Below are 18,113 nucleotides of genomic sequence, written 5' to 3' on the forward strand. Positions count from 1 at the left end.
CCTCCCTCCCTCCCTCCCTCCCTCCCTCCCTCTGTTTTTTTTCTTTTAAAAATCCATTTCCCTGGCCTTCTTGAAGTTGCAGAGCGTGCTGTGCGATGTCCTGGAGAGGGGAAAAGGTTTTCTTTGTATTTTCCATGCCTTGGGGAGGGGACATTTTGCTTTCTGATTCTGATTCATATTGCGTGGCTTTAGCGTGTTGCAAATGGGTGTTGTATGTGATAACTAACAAATGGCAAACGATTGCATGTCAAGACTTGGGGACTCAATATGTATAACGTCATGGCCTGTTTGCATTGGTTTTGATCTCGTCATGTTTCGTGGTCAAAGTTATAGATAGTTTTTAAGAAGGCAATTAGAAAGAGTTCCGACTAATTTTTCTATTTAATCCTTAATTTATTATATTATTATTATAATTTTCTTTCTCGCAAATCACAATCATCTCTATAAAGGTGGAAGAAGAGCAGCTGAATGGAAACAGTGAAACCTGGGTCAGGCTGCAAGCAGATTTTACCCGCTCGCACTGCTACCACATCCATATATTTGCAGCCATTTGCATGCATGGGGTTCTGCAATTGATAAAGAAGTTCAGTTACAGCTAAAAAATAAAGGAAACCGGAATGAGAATATCTTATTTTATTATTATAATTTTTTTAAATTTTTATATAAAATATAATAATTAATTCAACATTTTCAAATCTCAAAATAATAATAATATTAAAAAATAATATTTTAAATTTTCATCTAAAATAAAAAAATTTTCATCTCACTATCCAAACCTCTATTTAAGGAGTGAGATGAGATGAAAATTTTATAAATAGTAATAAGATAATTTGTGAATAGTAATGAGATAGTTTGAATTGAGTACTTTTTGGATTTTAAAAAAGGAGAAAAAAAATTGAATAAAAAATAATATAAAATTAAAATATTGTTAGAATATAATTTTATAATATTATTTTCATTTAGAGATTTGAGAAAGTTAAATTGTTTTTTATTTTTTATTTTAAAGTTTGAAAAAATTGTAATAATTAATTTAAAATTTATATTTAAATTATATTTTAAAAAATATAAAATAAGATAAAATGAAATAGAAATTTTGAAATGAGATGTATTTCTAAAACAAGCTTAGGTCCTGAATGTGTGTCCCGAATAGCTTTTATTTTATTTAATGATTAAAAAAATATTTTTTGATAATATTGTGGATTTCTTATTTTTTTAAAAATATTTATGATGATTGAAAAATATGAAAAAATAATAATAAAAAAATAAAATACTGAAAGATATCTTCGAGCCACTTTTTTGGCTGTAGCATAGCTCATTGAAAAATGATGTGTCGAGAGTCGAGAACCAATACCCAAGATTCGAGAAAGTTAAATGAGATTAGGCAAGATTCGCAGACAGCTCGTCCATTCTCCTGTCCCCCTCTCTCCTTGCACCACTGCTTTTTTTCTTTTCAGCAATTCTCACGAACCATTTCTCATTCTATTTTTTCTATCACGTTTTCATGAGTTGATGTGTCTCTTTTATGTAGGTCGGTGTTCAAAGTTTCCAGCTACTACGCTATTAGAGTCTGCCCAGTGAAATCCTATCCACATTGACGTTTGCTTATTGGACTTGAGAGCTGGCCTGCACGGATAGAGCTACTGGGACCGATGTTGAATCGATATAATGCATTTTTAGAAATTTTTTTAAAGTATTTTTTTACATTTTTAAATACTTTTTTTTTATAAAAAAATATATAAATTAAATAATATTCACTTTTTTAATTACTAAATAAATACATTAAAATCATCGGTAGACCATTGGTTCAATTAATATTTTCCTTTTTAATATCTGCAGGAAATCCGAGTTTAACTTCTATTTTTTAATAGAAAAAAAAAACCAAGTTCGAATCTAACCTATAGTCATGTAAGTTTATAATATCTCACTATGAACTAATTATTGTTTTTATTAAACTGCAAATGATTCACGAATGATAAGCAAAAAAACTCACTTTTTAATGTTGAACTAATTGTTTTTCTAAAATAAAATAAAAAAAAAAGGTAGAATTTCTTCATCCTAAAACTAGATAGATAGATCTGTATATGGCTGGGTGAAGAAAATGACACAAACGTCCAAACCCCCTATTTTGTCGCTCTGGTCATTACGAAATATGTTTTATATACACAAAGTCTATCATCTCGTCAACATGGGTCGTTATTAAGAAGAAGAACAAGAAGAAGATAGCAATCAATACATTGAAGAAAGAATGAGATATCAACAGAAAAGTAAATAGAAAGACAGGTCCTGATCATCCACGTGAGTTGAGATAACGCACGTGAAAAATGTACAAGGAAAAAATTAATTACGTAAATATTTTAAAAATAATGAAGTTTATTATTAAAAAATTATTATTTTTATATAAATGTAATATTTTATTCAATTATTTGAAGAGAAATGTTTTGGATAGGGGTGGGCAGCAGTTGCCCGCCCCGCCATGTGGGGCGGAGCCTCCCGCCCCCGCATCTAGGGCCCCTAGTAGGGGTGGGTGGCGGGAAGGGCTCGGCGCCCCTACTCTCATTTATGTATATAATATTATATACATATATATATATATAAACATAAATATATATATTTATATTTTATAAATAGTATATATATAAATATATGTTACAATTTGTTAGACTTGTACATAAAATATATATTGATAAATTTAAAAATTACATAATTTTTAAATTATAATCATATTTATAAAATTTAAATTTATAAAAATGATTACACGATTATACAATTCACAAGTAACTTTTCTCGAAAAATTATAGGCACTTCTCCGGATCAAAATAACTTACAACTCAGACAAAGCACATTTATAAATGTGTCAGTCTTCTTGTTCTATCGAGATAGAGCTAGAGGGAGATTTCTCCACCATTTCAGCTTCTCCTTTAGAGCCAGCTAGCGTTTGATTCAACCATTCTCTCTCGCCTTTTCTTTTTTTTGGTGCGCGCGCGTGCGCACATCCTTTCAAGTGCCATTTTTTGCACCTGATCTTTCTTGTTTTCTACGATTTGCGTGGAGTCTTCGTATCCACACCAGTACTTTTCCTTTCCTTTCCTTTTGTTTTTGTTTTTTTGTTTTTTTTGTTCTTTTGCAGTCGCAGTAAGTTAATGATCATCAAAAAGCTTTCGTGGAACTTGATCGTCGGCCATACACGAAAAAGTTCAACTTCTTCGGCATCTTAATTTTATTCTCTCTCGAGGTTTCTGGGCAAGCAAACCAAGCCAAAGTACTCTCGGGTGCTGAACTGAAGGAGAGTTTTCTTGGCATTCTGAAGTTTCGCAGGAAGTATTATATATGTGATTCTGTTTAGAAAGAGATTTCTCTCGGGGTTGTTGTAGAGTAAGCTTTTGGACGTGAAGGATTCTTGGCGATCGATACCCTTGTCAATTAAAGAATCAGAAAGCGTACGTTGTTAGAATCCGAATCTGATGGCTGAGTTTACAGCGAAATGGGTGTGGGGTTTGAGATCAGTGTGGATGTTGTCGTTGAACTTTCTCTTAGCTTTGGTCATGTTTGTTTCGGCGGAAAGGAGGCAGCTGAGGCTGGAAGATTCAAGAGTACTCGATGGAACAGGAGGAGGACCCAAGTCCAATTACCTTCTCAAAGCAATGAATTTCTTATGGCAACCCGACCAGACTGGTTATCACCATGTTTGGCCGGTATATTCCAACTTCCACAAATTTTTTCTTTTCTTTTTTAACTTTTTTCAACTAAATTTTGAAGCGCTTTTTACCTATAGAAAATCCAAAGCCCTTCTCAACCATTAACTTAATATTAATACATTCACTTGTAAAAAAACAATTAAGATTAAAATAAATTGAGATTAAAATTAAAAATTAAATAAAATATTATTGTAAAATATTTATAATATTATTTTTATTTTTAAATTAAAAAAATTAAATTATTTATTTTATTTTATGTAAAAATTTGATTTAATTATAATAATTAAATAAAATAAGATAAAATAAAATGAATTAAAAAGAATTATAAAAACAAACAAAACATAATTCTATTGATTATTTTATTAGTACTCTCGTATGAAAAATGATACGTGACGATTTGTTTATAAATAAATATATTTTAAATTAAAAATATTCTGTAAAATGATGTTATTTTACTAAAATATATCCACGTGTTTGCTTATTCTTTAATGAAAAAAAGGGTTTAAGATGGTCTTAAAATTTATTCGAACAGTGAGATGAGATGAGATAAGTTGAATAAAATATTATTTTATAACATTATTATTATTTTAAAATTAAAAAAAATTGATTTATTTATTATATTTTATATAAAAATTTAAAAAATTTATAATAATAAAATGAGATGAGATCATTTTTCTATCCAAACAAACCTTTAATTATCAACATCACATATTACTATCAGCAAAAAAATTTTTTTACGTAATAATTAAGAAAATAAGTATTAGTAAAAGTTAGATATGTTTTTAATTTTGTCTTAGTTATTAAGAATGTTAAAAAAAATACTTAAAAAAATGATAAAAAAATAAAAAAAATTTAAAATGAACTTACGTAGTAGATGAGTAATAATAGTAAATGAATAATAATAAGACATTAATAGGATAGTAACCCTATCACTACTCATTAGATTTTGTATTGCATGCCTCGAACCAAAGGTTTATGTGGTCTTATGCACATTGCGTGTTAGAGCATCCTTAATGACTTGGTCAAATGCATTTTTAAAATTTAGTTAACATCACAGGAATTTGTATTTGCCTATTTCATTTAAATTCAATCTCCACATTGGATTATCCATTTACTCTCTCTGTAATAATAAAATATTATTAATTTAATAATTTTTTATTTAATTTACTTTTGTCACATTTTGTAGTATTACCAATTAAATGTTAATAATAATTCTATTCTAATTTAACTAATTTAATATTTATCACATTTATTAAATATTAAATTAATATTCAATATATTCTAATTAAATTAATATTAATATTTATCACATTTATTAAATATTAAATTAATTATAAATATTAATAATAATTATATTATAATTAACTAAATAATTAATATTAACTAATTTATTTATTTTTATCACATTTTATATTTAATAATAAATCAAACCAAATTTCTTAATTATAAAAAATACCTACATATTTTGTGAGATGAGTGAGAATTAAATATTTTAATATTTGGCTAAGCAACTGTTCACTTACAAATTTGGAGAATCACTACAGTATTTTATAGTAATGCCTAATATAATGTAGTGGTTTTTTGGCACATATTAGCTAAAGTTTAGCTATTATTAAATTTTGGCCAAACCAATGAAGATCTCTTAGAAAACATTATATATATTACTAGTAATGATACATTATTCATCCCAAGATTTACACAAGATATATGTGTTGAAACATGTATATATATGCCGTGCAAGGCACGTGAGTTCATCTGTGTATCAAACAATAATTCTGTAATATTACATCACATATATATTATGGGCTTCTTCTGTATTGTTATTTTCGGGTGTGCATGCATTAATTTAAATATGGGTAACAGTGAATTTTGCTTTGCAGGAGATGGAATTTGGGTGGAAAATTGTTGCGGGTACCATAATTGGATTCTGTGGAGCTTCATTTGGGAGTGTTGGTGGCGTTGGCGGTGGTGGTATTTTTGTTCCCATGCTCAGCCTTATTATTGGGTTTGATCCCAAGTCCGCAACTGCTATATCAAAATGTAAGATAATATAATTTTTTTTTAGGCTTCGTTTGTATTCGTAAACCATCTCAATTCATCTTATTTCATCATTATAATTTTTTCAAATTTCTACACAAAATATAATAAACAATTCAACTTTTTCAAATTTCAAAATAATTTTTCTAAATTTTCACATAAAATATAATAAATAATTCAACTTTTGTTCTACTATTTATAAATCATCTCAACTCATCTCTGAATTCAAACCACTCCTTAATCAATCATTTTTCGAGACGATTTTTTTTTTTTTGAATTTTAATGCCTTATCGATTGATCAAATGATCTTTATTAAATCAAGGATATAATTTGAAAAGAATAGTACAAGGGAAAAGTTCCAAATGCACAAACTTGATCAAATGATCTTTTCATAATTGGTTTTTAGAGGAATGTTATACATGCATCAATTACTATTTAATCTCATACCTCATGACAGTTTTTTTTATAAGGTAAGGGATAGTGAATAGTAAAAAGAGGAAGTCTCGCAGGCTTTGTCGAATTATATTTAACGGGTCAGTCGGTGACTTTGTGTTGACTTCTTCTAAAAAAGTGAAAAAATAAAATAAAATGTCCTCTCCCCAACAAAACTGATTCACAAAAGGAATGCTCCATCAAAAGAAACTTGACATATTTAACATATAACATGGTCATAAATTCCATTTTTGCTTGTTTCAGGCATGATCATGGGTGCAGCAGGCTCAACTGTCTACTACAACCTTAAGCTAAGGCATCCGACACTCGACCTGCCCATCATTGACTATGATTTGGTACTGCTCATCCAACCAATGCTCATGCTGGGCATTAGTATTGGGGTCGCTTTCAACGTTGTATTTGCCGATTGGATGGTCACAGTTTTGCTTATCTTTCTCTTTATAGGTAATTAATTAATTTGCTCAAATTAATGTAGTTCCTTTAATTTGCTTCCTAGCTAGGCACTTTGGTTTGCTCTAATTGCGAGGTGGCTTGCAGTTACGTCGACAAAGGCATTCTTTAAGGGTGTTGAAACATGGAAAAAGGAAACCATTATGAAAAAGGTAATCCCGTACAAACTAATTACACGCGCGCGCGCGCGCGCACACACATATATATATATATATATATATATATATATATATATTCATGATTTCGGGGCTCCATTTAAAGTTAGATGTATTCAAACATCCGTCTGTTTTAGATCTGTTTGCCACTAATTCTATTTTTCCGGTATTAGTACTAAAATCAATTGCTTACGATTTAATTTTAATGTTTCAAACTTTAGGAGGCTGCTAAGAGACTGGAGACAAATGGTTAGTTTGTCTGCTGTTCCTCTAATTGTATACAAAAATAATAGTGCTAGCATTGCCTGGAATTTGTTTCCGAGGTTGCCTCTTTATATTTGTTCGTCGCCATTAGGTTCAGGTGGTGCGGAAGTGGAATACAAGCCTCTCCCTGGTGGCCCTAACAATGGTACTCATAAGCACTCCGAAGAACAAGAAGTAAGAATACTCCTATAAACTGTTACTAGTGCCACAGAATTCTGGAAGCTAAATCATTAATCCGATCAATGCAGGTCTCTATTCTCGAGAATGTTTACTGGAAGGAACTTGGACTTCTCGTTTTTGTTTGGGTTGCATTCCTTGCCATTCAGATTACCAAGGTTTTCTCTTCTGTTGTTCTTCCCTAATTTCCCCATCTTTTAATCTCTCCTTGTTTTGTGGTATCAATGGCGTCTCACGGTTAAATAATCATCTCCCATTGAGAACAGAATTATACAGCTACATGTTCAACAACATACTGGGCGTTGAACTTGTTGCAGGTATTTCTATTGTCACTGAAAACGACCTATGTTCTTTCCTTTCTCTTTGTATTGAGTTTGTGCTAGTGCGGGTTACTTTGAAGTAGCTAACATTGTGCACAGATCCCTGTTTCTTTTGGGGTATCTTTGTACGAGGCAGTTGGCCTTTACAAGGGGCACAGAGTTATTGCATCCAAGGGGGATGAAAGGACAAAGTGGCGAGTGCATCAGCTTGTTATCTATTGCTTTTTAGGCGTGGTGGCTGGAATAGTTGGCGGGCTGCTTGGACTTGGTGGAGGTTTTATCATGGGTCCACTGTTTTTGGAGTTGGGAATACCCCCTCAGGTGAGTTTGTGGTCCTCCTTGATATACATCAAATTATTCGCATTCACATATTTTTTAAGGAAAATGATTTGGGTAGATTTAGGGCGTGCAAGTCTGTCTTTTGAAAAATAAAAAAATTAGAACTTACCCGAGCATTACATTTTCTTATAGTGGGTCACACTTTTTGCATGGGTTTTCTTGCATCATGCCATTATAACCTTGTATCTAGCGTCACTCTTTTTTTATAGTTATTTTGAAAGTTGAGATGTTTTGCAAGCTAATAGTTATACAGGTGGAAGTTTACTCATCTCCTTCTTAGAGCAGAAAGAAAAAGGCTAACTGGGACTCATGAGGAACCTTTCTGGAGTATGCAAGGGAAAATTAGGAAGCTAAACCCTTATGGATGATTGGGTCTCATGATGAATTGTATAAACAATTAGGAACCTCAAGACCTATATTGATGTAAAACTGCTACTATTGGAAGATGCATGCATAATATCAAACATGGCCAAATTCTACATATCAATGGCAAAGAATTTTGTTGGATTTCTTCTGTGCAGGTCTCAAGTGCCTCTGCCACCTTTGGAATGACCTTCTCTTCATCAATGTCTGTTGTTGAATACTACCTTTTAAAACGTTTACCTGTTCCATATGGTAAGTCAGTACAGCACAACACCCAGATAATTCTGTACAAACTTTAGTTTCTCATTAGTCTTTTCATCTTTTAACATCTTGACGATCGAGAGGACAAGTAGCGTGCATTGCCTCTAGGCAAGGGATCCATGTGATTCATCCAAGTATTTCTTAATTTGACCATTTCCAACTTTTGTTGCAGCTCTCTACTTTGTTGCTGTGGCTACCATTGCAGCCTTCACAGGGCAGCATATTGTGAGAAAGTTGGTCAATTTATTAGGAAGGGCGTCATTAATCATCTTTATTCTAGCCTTCACTATATTTGTCAGTGCAATATCCCTTGGTGAGCTTTAATATTAATATTGCCTACTATTTGGTCCAGTGAAATATGACTTCAATTTAATCTGTGAACTCGAATTATTCTAAAAAGACTTCTCTCTGTTTGTTAGGTGGGGTTGGAATATCAAACATGATTGGGAAGATTCAGCAGCATGAATACATGGGATTTGAGAACCTCTGCATGTACTATGCATAGCATGCTTCAAGCTTAGTACTTATATTACTTTTTCCTCTCTCTCTCTCTCTCTCTCTCTCTGTGGAAAAGAACAAAAATCCCTTGATTTAGTGCATGCTTGGGATTGTGATGGGAAAAATTCCTTAATAAAAAGTTATTTACTGTTTGGTAATCATACGTTTAAAAAATATCATATATTTAAAACACTTTAAAATATATTATATTTGTTTAGAAATAAGTTAAAAAAAATATTTTTTGATGTAGAAATGACGATCATTTGATTTTTTAAAGATGATAAATTCTATACATCAACTACTATTCACTTTCACAATCCATACTTGTAGTTTTTTTTCATAGTGTGGGAGGTGTTTTACATAAAGTGTGGGGTGTGGGATAGTGAATAGTGACTGATGAAAATAATTTTTCTTTTGAAATTTGTAATTATCTTAAAATTGTATGAGTATTTTCGTCTATTGACATTTTTTAAAATTTAAATTACATTTCGGATTATCCGGAAATATGTTTTTCTTCAAATGTACTTTTTAACCTATTTGAGATTAAAAAATACATTAAAATGTAACATCTAAATAACTTAATTTTTTTTTTATTAAAGAGCTTTTAAAACTATTTAAATATTTTTTAAAACTCCTAAAGCAACCCAAACAGGACCTTATTTACGGGGTTGAACGGATTCCTATGGCTGCAAATTGCCTTGCACTTTTTACCAAGTATTGGGTGAGATGATGAAAGACGAACATTGCCTTTCAGTTTATTCAGATCCATTACTAGTGCCATATGTTATATTGTATTTTGGAATACACCACCAATTATATTATAACTTATTTCATAAAAAAAAAAACTATATTGTAACTTAACTATTATTATATATTAAAATATTGATATTTTCTACTTTAATTCAAAACTTCTATACTTGCAACAGTTCAAAATAAATAAAATAATAATTTTTTATAATTAATTATAAACAAATTATAATATAGTTGTTCTTATATCATTTTCCTGTCTTTTTACAAGAAATTTATGGGCTGCCAAAAACTCAGAAAAGGAGAACATGTACTATAGTCGCGACTTTCTTTTAATTCCCTTTCTTTTTTTTCTTTTTTTCTCCTCGTCAGCTACCAACTACGTATACCATTGCAAGACCTTGGTATCATTAACTTGTTGGATCATTGAACCTAGCTGCGCGCTCTGGGCTCGGCTCTAAATTTAGATTAAAGGCCTGGATATATATGTTTGGATGGGAAAAGCTGTGATTTAAAAAAAAAAAAATGGAGATGAAAACTTGAGTCCCACATTCAAAACATATTAAAAAATGAAATTGTAATTTTTAAAAACTAAAATATCCAAACCTCTCGGGTTGGCTACAGCGGGCCACCCCAATTCTTTAGATTTGGTTTAGATACAATAAGTATTTTATCTCATCTGATCTCGTTTCATCGTTATAATTTTATTAAATTTTCATACAAAATATAATAAATAATTTAATTTTTTTATATTTCCAAACAATAATACTATTAAAAAAATAATATTTTATTTAATTTTGAACTCAACTTTTTTTTCAACTCATCTCATCTTATTTCATTTCAACTTACTATTCAAATGACATGACTTTGATGACTTTCACCTCAATCTTAAACATCCCAACTGTCTGAGCATTATTCTCGTGAGTGGCAAGCTCTATTTTTAAAGAGAAATACTCTAGTCACAAAGTGATTATACAAAAATAATCTTACAAATTGATGTGTCTTGATGTGGTCTGTCAGATTATAAAGTTAATTTTATTATAATACAGATATGACAGCTCACATGAAGTTACGTCAATTAATGAAATTATTTTTATATAATTTTTTTATAGGTGTAGTACTCCTCATTCTCAAATGTCAATGGCAGCCATTGAGAGGGGAAGTGCAATCCTATTTCGATTGTATACGAAACCTGTGATTAGGGGAGATTTGAATAGTGAATTAAGTTGAGATAAGATGATAGTTAAAAATTAAATAAAATATTATTAAAATATAATTTTTAGCATCATTTTTATTTTTAAATTTGAAAGAATTGAATCATTTAGTATATTTTGTTTGAAAGTTTGAAAAAATTATAATAATTAAATAAAAAAAATGAAAAGAGTTGAGATGATTTTTAAATCTAAACAATGCCTATTAATCTGATAACCGAGAAGGTCCTGTGAATATGCACTTTGTTCCCCGGCTCAATGCTTGTAAATGGTGATAATAAATTTTTAGTGTTATTTTGCGTCTTCTGCAATTGAGGTGAGTTTTTTTTTTTTTTTTAACTAGACAGCCATGTTTAAGTAAATAATTGAATCCTTCACCTAATTACCCCTCCCACTCATTGCTCATACCTCGTTATAATGATGTTGAATATTATATATATATATATATATATATATATATATAGCAACTCAAATAGCAACTGCATGCATGACTGAGAGGAATTTGTTGGTTAAACGAGGATTCCGATTGGGGGCAAAAAAGATTCCTCGTTCCACATTTATGTACAAGAGACTGTTTTTTTTTTTTTTTCTTGAGTAATGTTGTTGTGCCCTTAATCTATTGACGTAGCACCATATTAGATTATTGAAAAAATTTTAAAAATATATATTTAAAATAAATAATGTCTGAAAACATAAAAAGAGAAATATTGAAATATTTTTTTATTCTTTATATTTATATTTTTTAATTGTTTTTAATAATTTACGTGGCAATATCGTCACAAAACAAAATTAGTAATATAGATTTGAAGCATATTAGCGTTATTTTTTTTCGCTAAGCGCATGCCGTGTTGTGCTTTTAAGTCAATAAAACTTGTCGTCTTGTATATAATTGATCGATGCCTTTATTCGTTGAAATTCGGGACACCTTTACTGTCTTGGGCGTTATTACGAGAGGCTATAGGCGTCACTCGTCAGTGAAATGATGAGATATCTTCGCATATCAGTGACAACATGACATCTCTGGTCTTCATTTCTTCTTCCTAGCTATCGTTCGATTCCTCTCTCTCTCTCTCTCTCTCACTTTTTATTTTCTTGCAGTCCATCACGATCTTTCTGTGATCAGTTCAAAAGAAAAGGCTAGCTGATCTCAGGGAGCTTGATCGATCATAACCAAAAAGATTCAGCATTTCGGCTTCTTTTATTTTTCCTCGAGGTTTTAGGCAAGCAGACCAAGCCTAAGTGCAGTCCTCGAACTAAAGGAGTGTCTTGCATTCCGAAAGTACTTTTGCAGGACGTGATAGCTCTGATGCGATTCTCTCTTTGCATAGAAAGCGATTTCCCTCGATCGGGTGGTTGTGGATTAAGCTTTTGGACGTGAAGGATTCTTGGCGATAGCCTTGTCAATCAAAGAACCAGAAAGCGTGCTTGCGTGCTTAATTACGTTGTTAGATACACAAGCTGATGGCTGAACTTGCAGCGAAATGGCGGCGGTGGGGTATGAGATCCGTGCGGATGGTGTTGTTGAACTTTCTCTTAGCTGTGGTGTTTGTTTCTGCAGAGCGGCACCTGAGGCTGGAAGAAGATTCAAGACACGATGGAACAGGAGGACCTGAATCCAAGTATCCTCTCAAAGCAGTGAATTTGTTATGGCAACCCCACAGATCGGGTCGTAATCACGTTTGGCCTGTACGAGTTATGTTATTTTTTGTCCACTCTATTAATACGATTGTTTAAATTTTAAAATAATTTTTTTATATTAAAAAAAATAATACAGTCAATATTCACATTAATAAAATATATAAAAAATATATGTAAAATTAACTGAATATAAAATTTTTAGTATATTAATTCCAACTTTCAACTTTTTTTTTTCTTTTTGGACTTTTGTAAACTAATTAATTGCAGCCCTTTTCAACCAGTAATTTAGTACTGTTAGATTCACTTGTCAATACAAAAATTAATACCACCAGATTCCCTGATAAATATATCCACATGTTTACTTAATTCTTTCATGAAAAAAGGCTTAGGTTTGTCTTTAATTATCAAGATTTAAACTTTAACAACGAAAAATATGCAGATCTGACAAAAACAATTTTCTGAGTTTAGCATGATGTAGCAAATTATAAAATTATTTTGTATCATGAACTAAATGACATAGCATGTCAGGTCTTGTTCATTTATCTTTAACTATCTATCTTTAACTAGATCAGTATTATTTTAGTTACAAGAGAAGTTGGGTGAGAAATAAAATAAGCTCACAAAGAGGCATGCTTTGATATGTGACTTCATGTTAGAAAATTGTTATATTCACAAAAAATTTTTATAAAAAAAAATTCATAAATTGAGATGATCACTTGATGTGATACATTAGATCAACGTATCACATTAAAATTAGCTTCACTTTTGATCTTGATACATTTCAACCAGTAAAAATAATTTTATAATCTAACTTACCAAGTCAAATCACGTCAATTTATGAGTTTATTTTTATAAAAATTTTTTGTAAAAAAATATTTCTCTTATTTTTATAGGAAGGTAGATGTAACATTACACATAAATCGATCAAGTAAATTAATTGAAAGTTTTTTTTTAATAATTATTTTGGTAGACAAATCATTTATTGTCAGCTTATGTACATTTTTGGTCCGAGGCAACATGCAAGTATATTAGATCACATATATTCGTTCTTGACTGACTCGTGCTATATTGGATGTGTGGTAACCGTTATTATATTAATGGATTGTAGAAATGACTCTTATATATGTAATTTAAATATGGGTAACAGTGAATTTTGCTTTGCAGGAGATGAAATTTGGGTGGAAAATTGTTGTGGGTACCATAATTGGATTCTGTGGAGCTGCGTTTGGGAGTGTCGGTGGCGTTGGCGGTGGTGGTATTTTTGTTCCTATGCTTAGCCTAATTATTGGGTTTGATCCGAAGTCGGCTACAGCTATTTCAAAATGTAAGCGATTATGTATTTATTGAATTAGTTAATATCCTTGTGGATTTTTTATTTCTTTCTCTCTCCGGTATCCAGATGCATTGAAATAGCTGGCCTTATTGATTATGGAATAATTTTTTAAGAGAAGTGATACACCTATATGGGATTACACAAAAATAATTAATCTCATAAAATGATGTAATTTTATGTGATACGTTAGATATATTTTATAAGAGAAATAATACTTGCAATCGTGAGTTTGCAAGCGCCGTGCAATTACTTTGAAAAAAGTGAATAAATATGGATTCCATATGAAAAGAAATTAATTTTTTAATAGTAGACCCTACTTTTTTTCAAAATGACTGCACGGCATTTGTGCATTCTACGACTGTATGTAACTCTACTCTTGTTGGGATCCCATACCCTTTATCTTCCCAATATTTATTTTTAATTAATGCAATATTCTTAAATAAAAAAAAGGGGTTCAGAATATTGGAGATGGATGATTTTTAAGCTTGGAAGACATATTTTAGCTGTTCCGATCGTTGCATCTCTGTAAGATGTCTTCTCCAGCTGAACTGAATGCACAAAAAGCATCCAACATTAAAAGAGAACAGGCATATTTAACGAGTTTTGAATTCCTTTTTGCTTTTATCAGGTATGATCATGGGTGCAGCATTCTCAACTGTTTATTTCGACTTTAAGCTAAGGCATCCTCAACTCGATATGCCCGTCATTGACTATGATTTGGTTCTGCTCATCCAACCAATGCTCATGTTGGGCATTAGTATAGGAGTGGCTTTCAACGTTGTGTTTGCGGATTGGATGGTCACAGTTTTGCTTATCTTTCTCTTTATAGGTAAGTTGTTAAACTATAGTTCCCATTGCTTGGCACCGTACGTGCTCTAATAACGCCCTGATTGTTTCTGGTGGTTTGCAGTTATTTCAACAAAGGCATTATTCAAGGGTACCGAAACATGGAAAAAGGAAACCATTATGAATAGGGTAATCTCCTAAGAACTTTCTCTTATATCCATGATTTCGCGCCATGTTCTCTCCATTGAAAGTCAAGTCAAACATCTTTGTATAAGTGTATAAGATAATTTAAGGACTGAAATCCATTATGTTGTCTCTCGAATCCATTATGCCTTCATTGCCTTATGGTGCTGAAAGAGAATGGGGACAGCATTCAGTTCAGAATTTGGTCCATATGTCCCTTTTTTTTTTTTTCCTGTTTTTAGTACTATGACCTATTTCTTACTTTGGAATCCCAATGTTTCAAATTTTAGGAGGCTGCTAAGAGACTGAAGTCAAATGGTGAGTTGATATCTCTAGTTGTAAACGAATAATAGGTTACCATTGCCTGGAGTTTATTTCTGAAATCAGCTTCTATATTTGTTCCATGCTATCAGATTCTGGTGGTGCAGAAGTGGAATACAAGTCTCTTCCTGGTGGCTCAAACAATGGTGCTCAAAAGGACCCCCAAGAATCAGAGGTAAGAATACTTTAGTAAGCTGTCATCAGTCTAAGATTTCTGGAAGCTAGATCAATACAACAATTATTGCAGGTCACTATTCTTGATAACGTTTACTGGAAGCAATTTGGACTTCTCGTTTTTGTTTGGGTTGCATTCCTTTTCCTTCAGATAGCCAAGGTTTGTTTCTTCTGTTGTTCTTTCATGTCATGAATTTTACACCATTCAATCTCTCTCTCATTGTTAAATGCTCATCTCCCAATGACAACAGAATTATACAGCTACATGTTCGACAACATATTGGGTGCTGAACTTGTTGCAGGTATTTCTGTTGAGACTAAAAAAATACACATGTACTTTCCTCTGTCTGTCTATGAGTTTGTGCTTGTCCGGGTTACTTAGAGTAGTGGACACTCTGCACAGATCCCAGTTTCTTTCGGGGTATCTTTGTATCAGGCAGTTGGCCTATACAAGGGACACAGAGTTATTGCATCCAGGAAAGATGAAAGGACAAACTGGCAAGTGCATCAGCTGGCTACCTATTGCTCTCTAGGTATACTGGCAGGAATAGTTGGCGGGCTGCTTGGACTTGGAGGAGGGTTTATCATGGCTCCGTTATTTCTGGAGTTGGGAATCCCCCCTCAGGTGAGTTTGTGGGTTTCATTGAAATACATCAAATTACTAACATTCAGAGATTTAAACAAATATATTTGAAAGTTGGTAATATTTAAGAAGTGGTGATGGTTTGCAAAATAATAGTTTAACAAGTGGAAATTTACCCATCTCCTTCGTACTTTGCAAGAAAGAGAAAAGGTTAACAATGTAGTTGTCCAACAAGCAACCTCAAAACCAAAAACCTATACAGAAGTAAAGTTACTATTATTGAAAGATGCATACATACTGTACATGGCCAAATTCTAAAAGTTTATGCTTTCTTCATCTATAACTTCTTGAGCTCTTCTGTGCAGGTCTCAAGTGCCACTGCAAACTTCGGAATGACCTTCTCTTCATCTATGTCTGTTGTGGAATACTACCTTTTGAAACGTTTTCCTGTTCCTTATGGTAAGTCAAAACCGCACAACACCCAGATGAATCTGTACAAAGTTATGCTTTCTCATACTGTTTTTTATCATCTAGCATCTTAAGTCTTGAAAAGAGGATAACTAAGGTTCTCTGCCTATAGGCAGAGGGACTGTGATTCCTCCATGAATCTTTGATCATCTGCAACTTTTGTGGCAGCTCTCTACTTTGTTGCAGTGTCTATTGTTGCTGCCTTCATTGGGCAGCATATTGTGAGAAAGTTGGTCAATTTATTTGGAAGGGCATCACTAATCATCTTTATTCTAGCCTTCACCATATTCATCAGTGCAATATCCCTAGGTAGGCATTATTGTTCTCTACCATTTAGTTCAGAGAAGCATGACTTTCGATCAACTTCAAAATCTTTGAATTAAGATTCCTATAAATATTTCTCTGTTTTTAAGGTGGGGTTGGCATTTCAAACATGATCGGGAAGATTCAGCGGCACGAATACATGGGATTTGAGAACCTCTGCAAGTATGATGCATAGATTGTTTCTCAGCTTGGTTCATTCTTCTTTTACTTTTGGCTTCTTTGATCCGTTGTTGTTTATGCAGCATATGCTGTAATACTGTATTATCTTTTTCTCATAAATTTCTGGTGCAGTTAGGCTGCCAAGAACACAGCCGAGAAGCAGATCTTTTATACTATCTTTGCAATAATCCTTTTTAATTCCCAATTTTCTCTCCTTTTTAATCCTTATTTTTCACCTCATCAACTACCAATTTGGTACTACACTTCACAAAACCATTTACACTGCACAACGTTGAGTTGCTAGAACATAGTTGTCTTATGATAAATGGTAGACATACAATTATTTATATAATTATATATTTTTTAAATGAGTCATTTTTATAAAATAACTTAAAGAAATAACATCAATTTACATAAATACACTCGTTTTAAAATATAATTATAACAAATATTATAAAACAATTATGCGTGCTTTATGCCATTAAAATATAATTTGCAACAGAATAAAACGATAATGATTAAGAATTCAAAAATATCAGAGAGTTCATTGGATAACGATTAACGAGTCACTGGATGATAGACATGGAATGCGATTGATCTTGAAAGGTAAACATATGCCATTTAACACAAGGATATTAGAGCCTGTTGGATAATATGTGAACTCAAGTAATTTCTTTTTTAGAAATGATACTTGTAATTGTGAGTGTGCAAGCGTCATATAATCGTTTTGAAAAAAGTAAATAAATATGAAATTCACATAAGAAGAAATTAATTTTTTATAAGTGGATCTTATTTTTTTCAAAACGATTGCATGACATTTATGTATTTCACAATTGTATATAGCATTACTCTCTCTTTTTTATTCACCAAACAACAGACAGAGGGATATTATTTATTAATTTTTTTTATTTAAGTTGTATAATATTCAAGTTGAGAAATATTTTAAATTGATATAAAATATGTGATAATTCAGATTATAAAATTACATAAAATTATTTTAATTTATAAATTTACTTTCTTAAAATTTTTTTTCCAACTGTGATATTAATATATATTTTAATTGGGTTTTTCTATGTATAAACAAATTTGTATATTAATTTGTATATTAATATTGTTATCTTTATATTTTAAATTTAAATTAGTATTGTTTTTAATAAAGTCTATTTTTTGATCA

General features: G+C 31.4%; 2 protein-coding genes across 4 annotated transcripts; both read left to right on the plus strand.

Annotated features, from left to right (window-relative positions):
• Positions 1–2,851: 2,851 nt before the first annotated feature.
• LOC109000949 (sulfite exporter TauE/SafE family protein 3-like) lies at positions 2,852–9,065 on the plus strand. The gene is made up of 12 exons (XM_035693434.1): positions 2,852–3,692; positions 5,576–5,735; positions 6,429–6,629; positions 6,723–6,787; positions 7,012–7,039; positions 7,146–7,228; positions 7,303–7,389; positions 7,498–7,548; positions 7,651–7,872; positions 8,412–8,505; positions 8,687–8,827; positions 8,934–9,065. The coding sequence occupies exons 1-12, from the start codon at positions 3,462–3,464 to the stop codon at positions 9,017–9,019; spliced, it is 1,449 nt and encodes a 482-aa protein (XP_035549327.1). The 5' UTR covers positions 2,852–3,461; the 3' UTR covers positions 9,020–9,065.
• Positions 9,066–11,913: 2,848 nt separating this feature from the next.
• LOC108984843 (sulfite exporter TauE/SafE family protein 3-like) lies at positions 11,914–17,137 on the plus strand. Of its 3 annotated transcripts, none has more exons than XM_035693435.1 (13): positions 11,914–11,993; positions 12,069–12,656; positions 13,773–13,932; positions 14,570–14,770; positions 14,852–14,916; positions 15,201–15,228; positions 15,324–15,406; positions 15,479–15,565; positions 15,657–15,707; positions 15,809–16,030; positions 16,354–16,447; positions 16,625–16,765; positions 16,870–17,137. In XM_035693435.1, exons 2-13 carry the CDS (start codon positions 12,432–12,434, stop codon positions 16,953–16,955), a joined length of 1,443 nt encoding a protein of 480 aa, XP_035549328.1. In that variant the 5' UTR covers positions 11,914–11,993; positions 12,069–12,431; the 3' UTR covers positions 16,956–17,137. The 3 variants fall into 3 exon arrangements, with proteins under 3 accessions (XP_035549328.1, XP_035549329.1, XP_018812463.1); XM_018956918.2 differs by having other exon boundaries at positions 11,925–12,465; positions 12,529–12,656; XM_035693436.1 differs by lacking the exon at positions 15,657–15,707 and having other exon boundaries at positions 11,924–12,656.
• Positions 17,138–18,113: the final 976 nt, after the last annotated feature.

This window comes from Juglans regia, chromosome 8 (genome assembly GCF_001411555.2).
Source record: "Juglans regia cultivar Chandler chromosome 8, Walnut 2.0, whole genome shotgun sequence".
Classification (NCBI taxonomy): Eukaryota; Viridiplantae; Streptophyta; class Magnoliopsida; order Fagales; family Juglandaceae; genus Juglans; species Juglans regia.

Coding starts and splice junctions, on each gene's coding strand:
- LOC108984843 (XM_035693435.1), top strand. CDS start 12,432: ATGGCTGAACTTGCAGCGAAATGGCGGCGGTGGGGTATGAGATCCGTG. Junction 15,229..15,323: donor TAAGAGACTGAAGTCAAATG/GTGAGTTGATAT, acceptor CCATGCTATCAG/ATTCTGGTGGTGCAGAAGTG. Junction 16,448..16,624: donor ACGTTTTCCTGTTCCTTATG/GTAAGTCAAAAC, acceptor CTTTTGTGGCAG/CTCTCTACTTTGTTGCAGTG.
- LOC109000949 (XM_035693434.1), top strand. CDS start 3,462: ATGGCTGAGTTTACAGCGAAATGGGTGTGGGGTTTGAGATCAGTGTGG. Junction 6,788..7,011: donor AGGAAACCATTATGAAAAAG/GTAATCCCGTAC, acceptor TTCAAACTTTAG/GAGGCTGCTAAGAGACTGGA. Junction 8,506..8,686: donor ACGTTTACCTGTTCCATATG/GTAAGTCAGTAC, acceptor CTTTTGTTGCAG/CTCTCTACTTTGTTGCTGTG.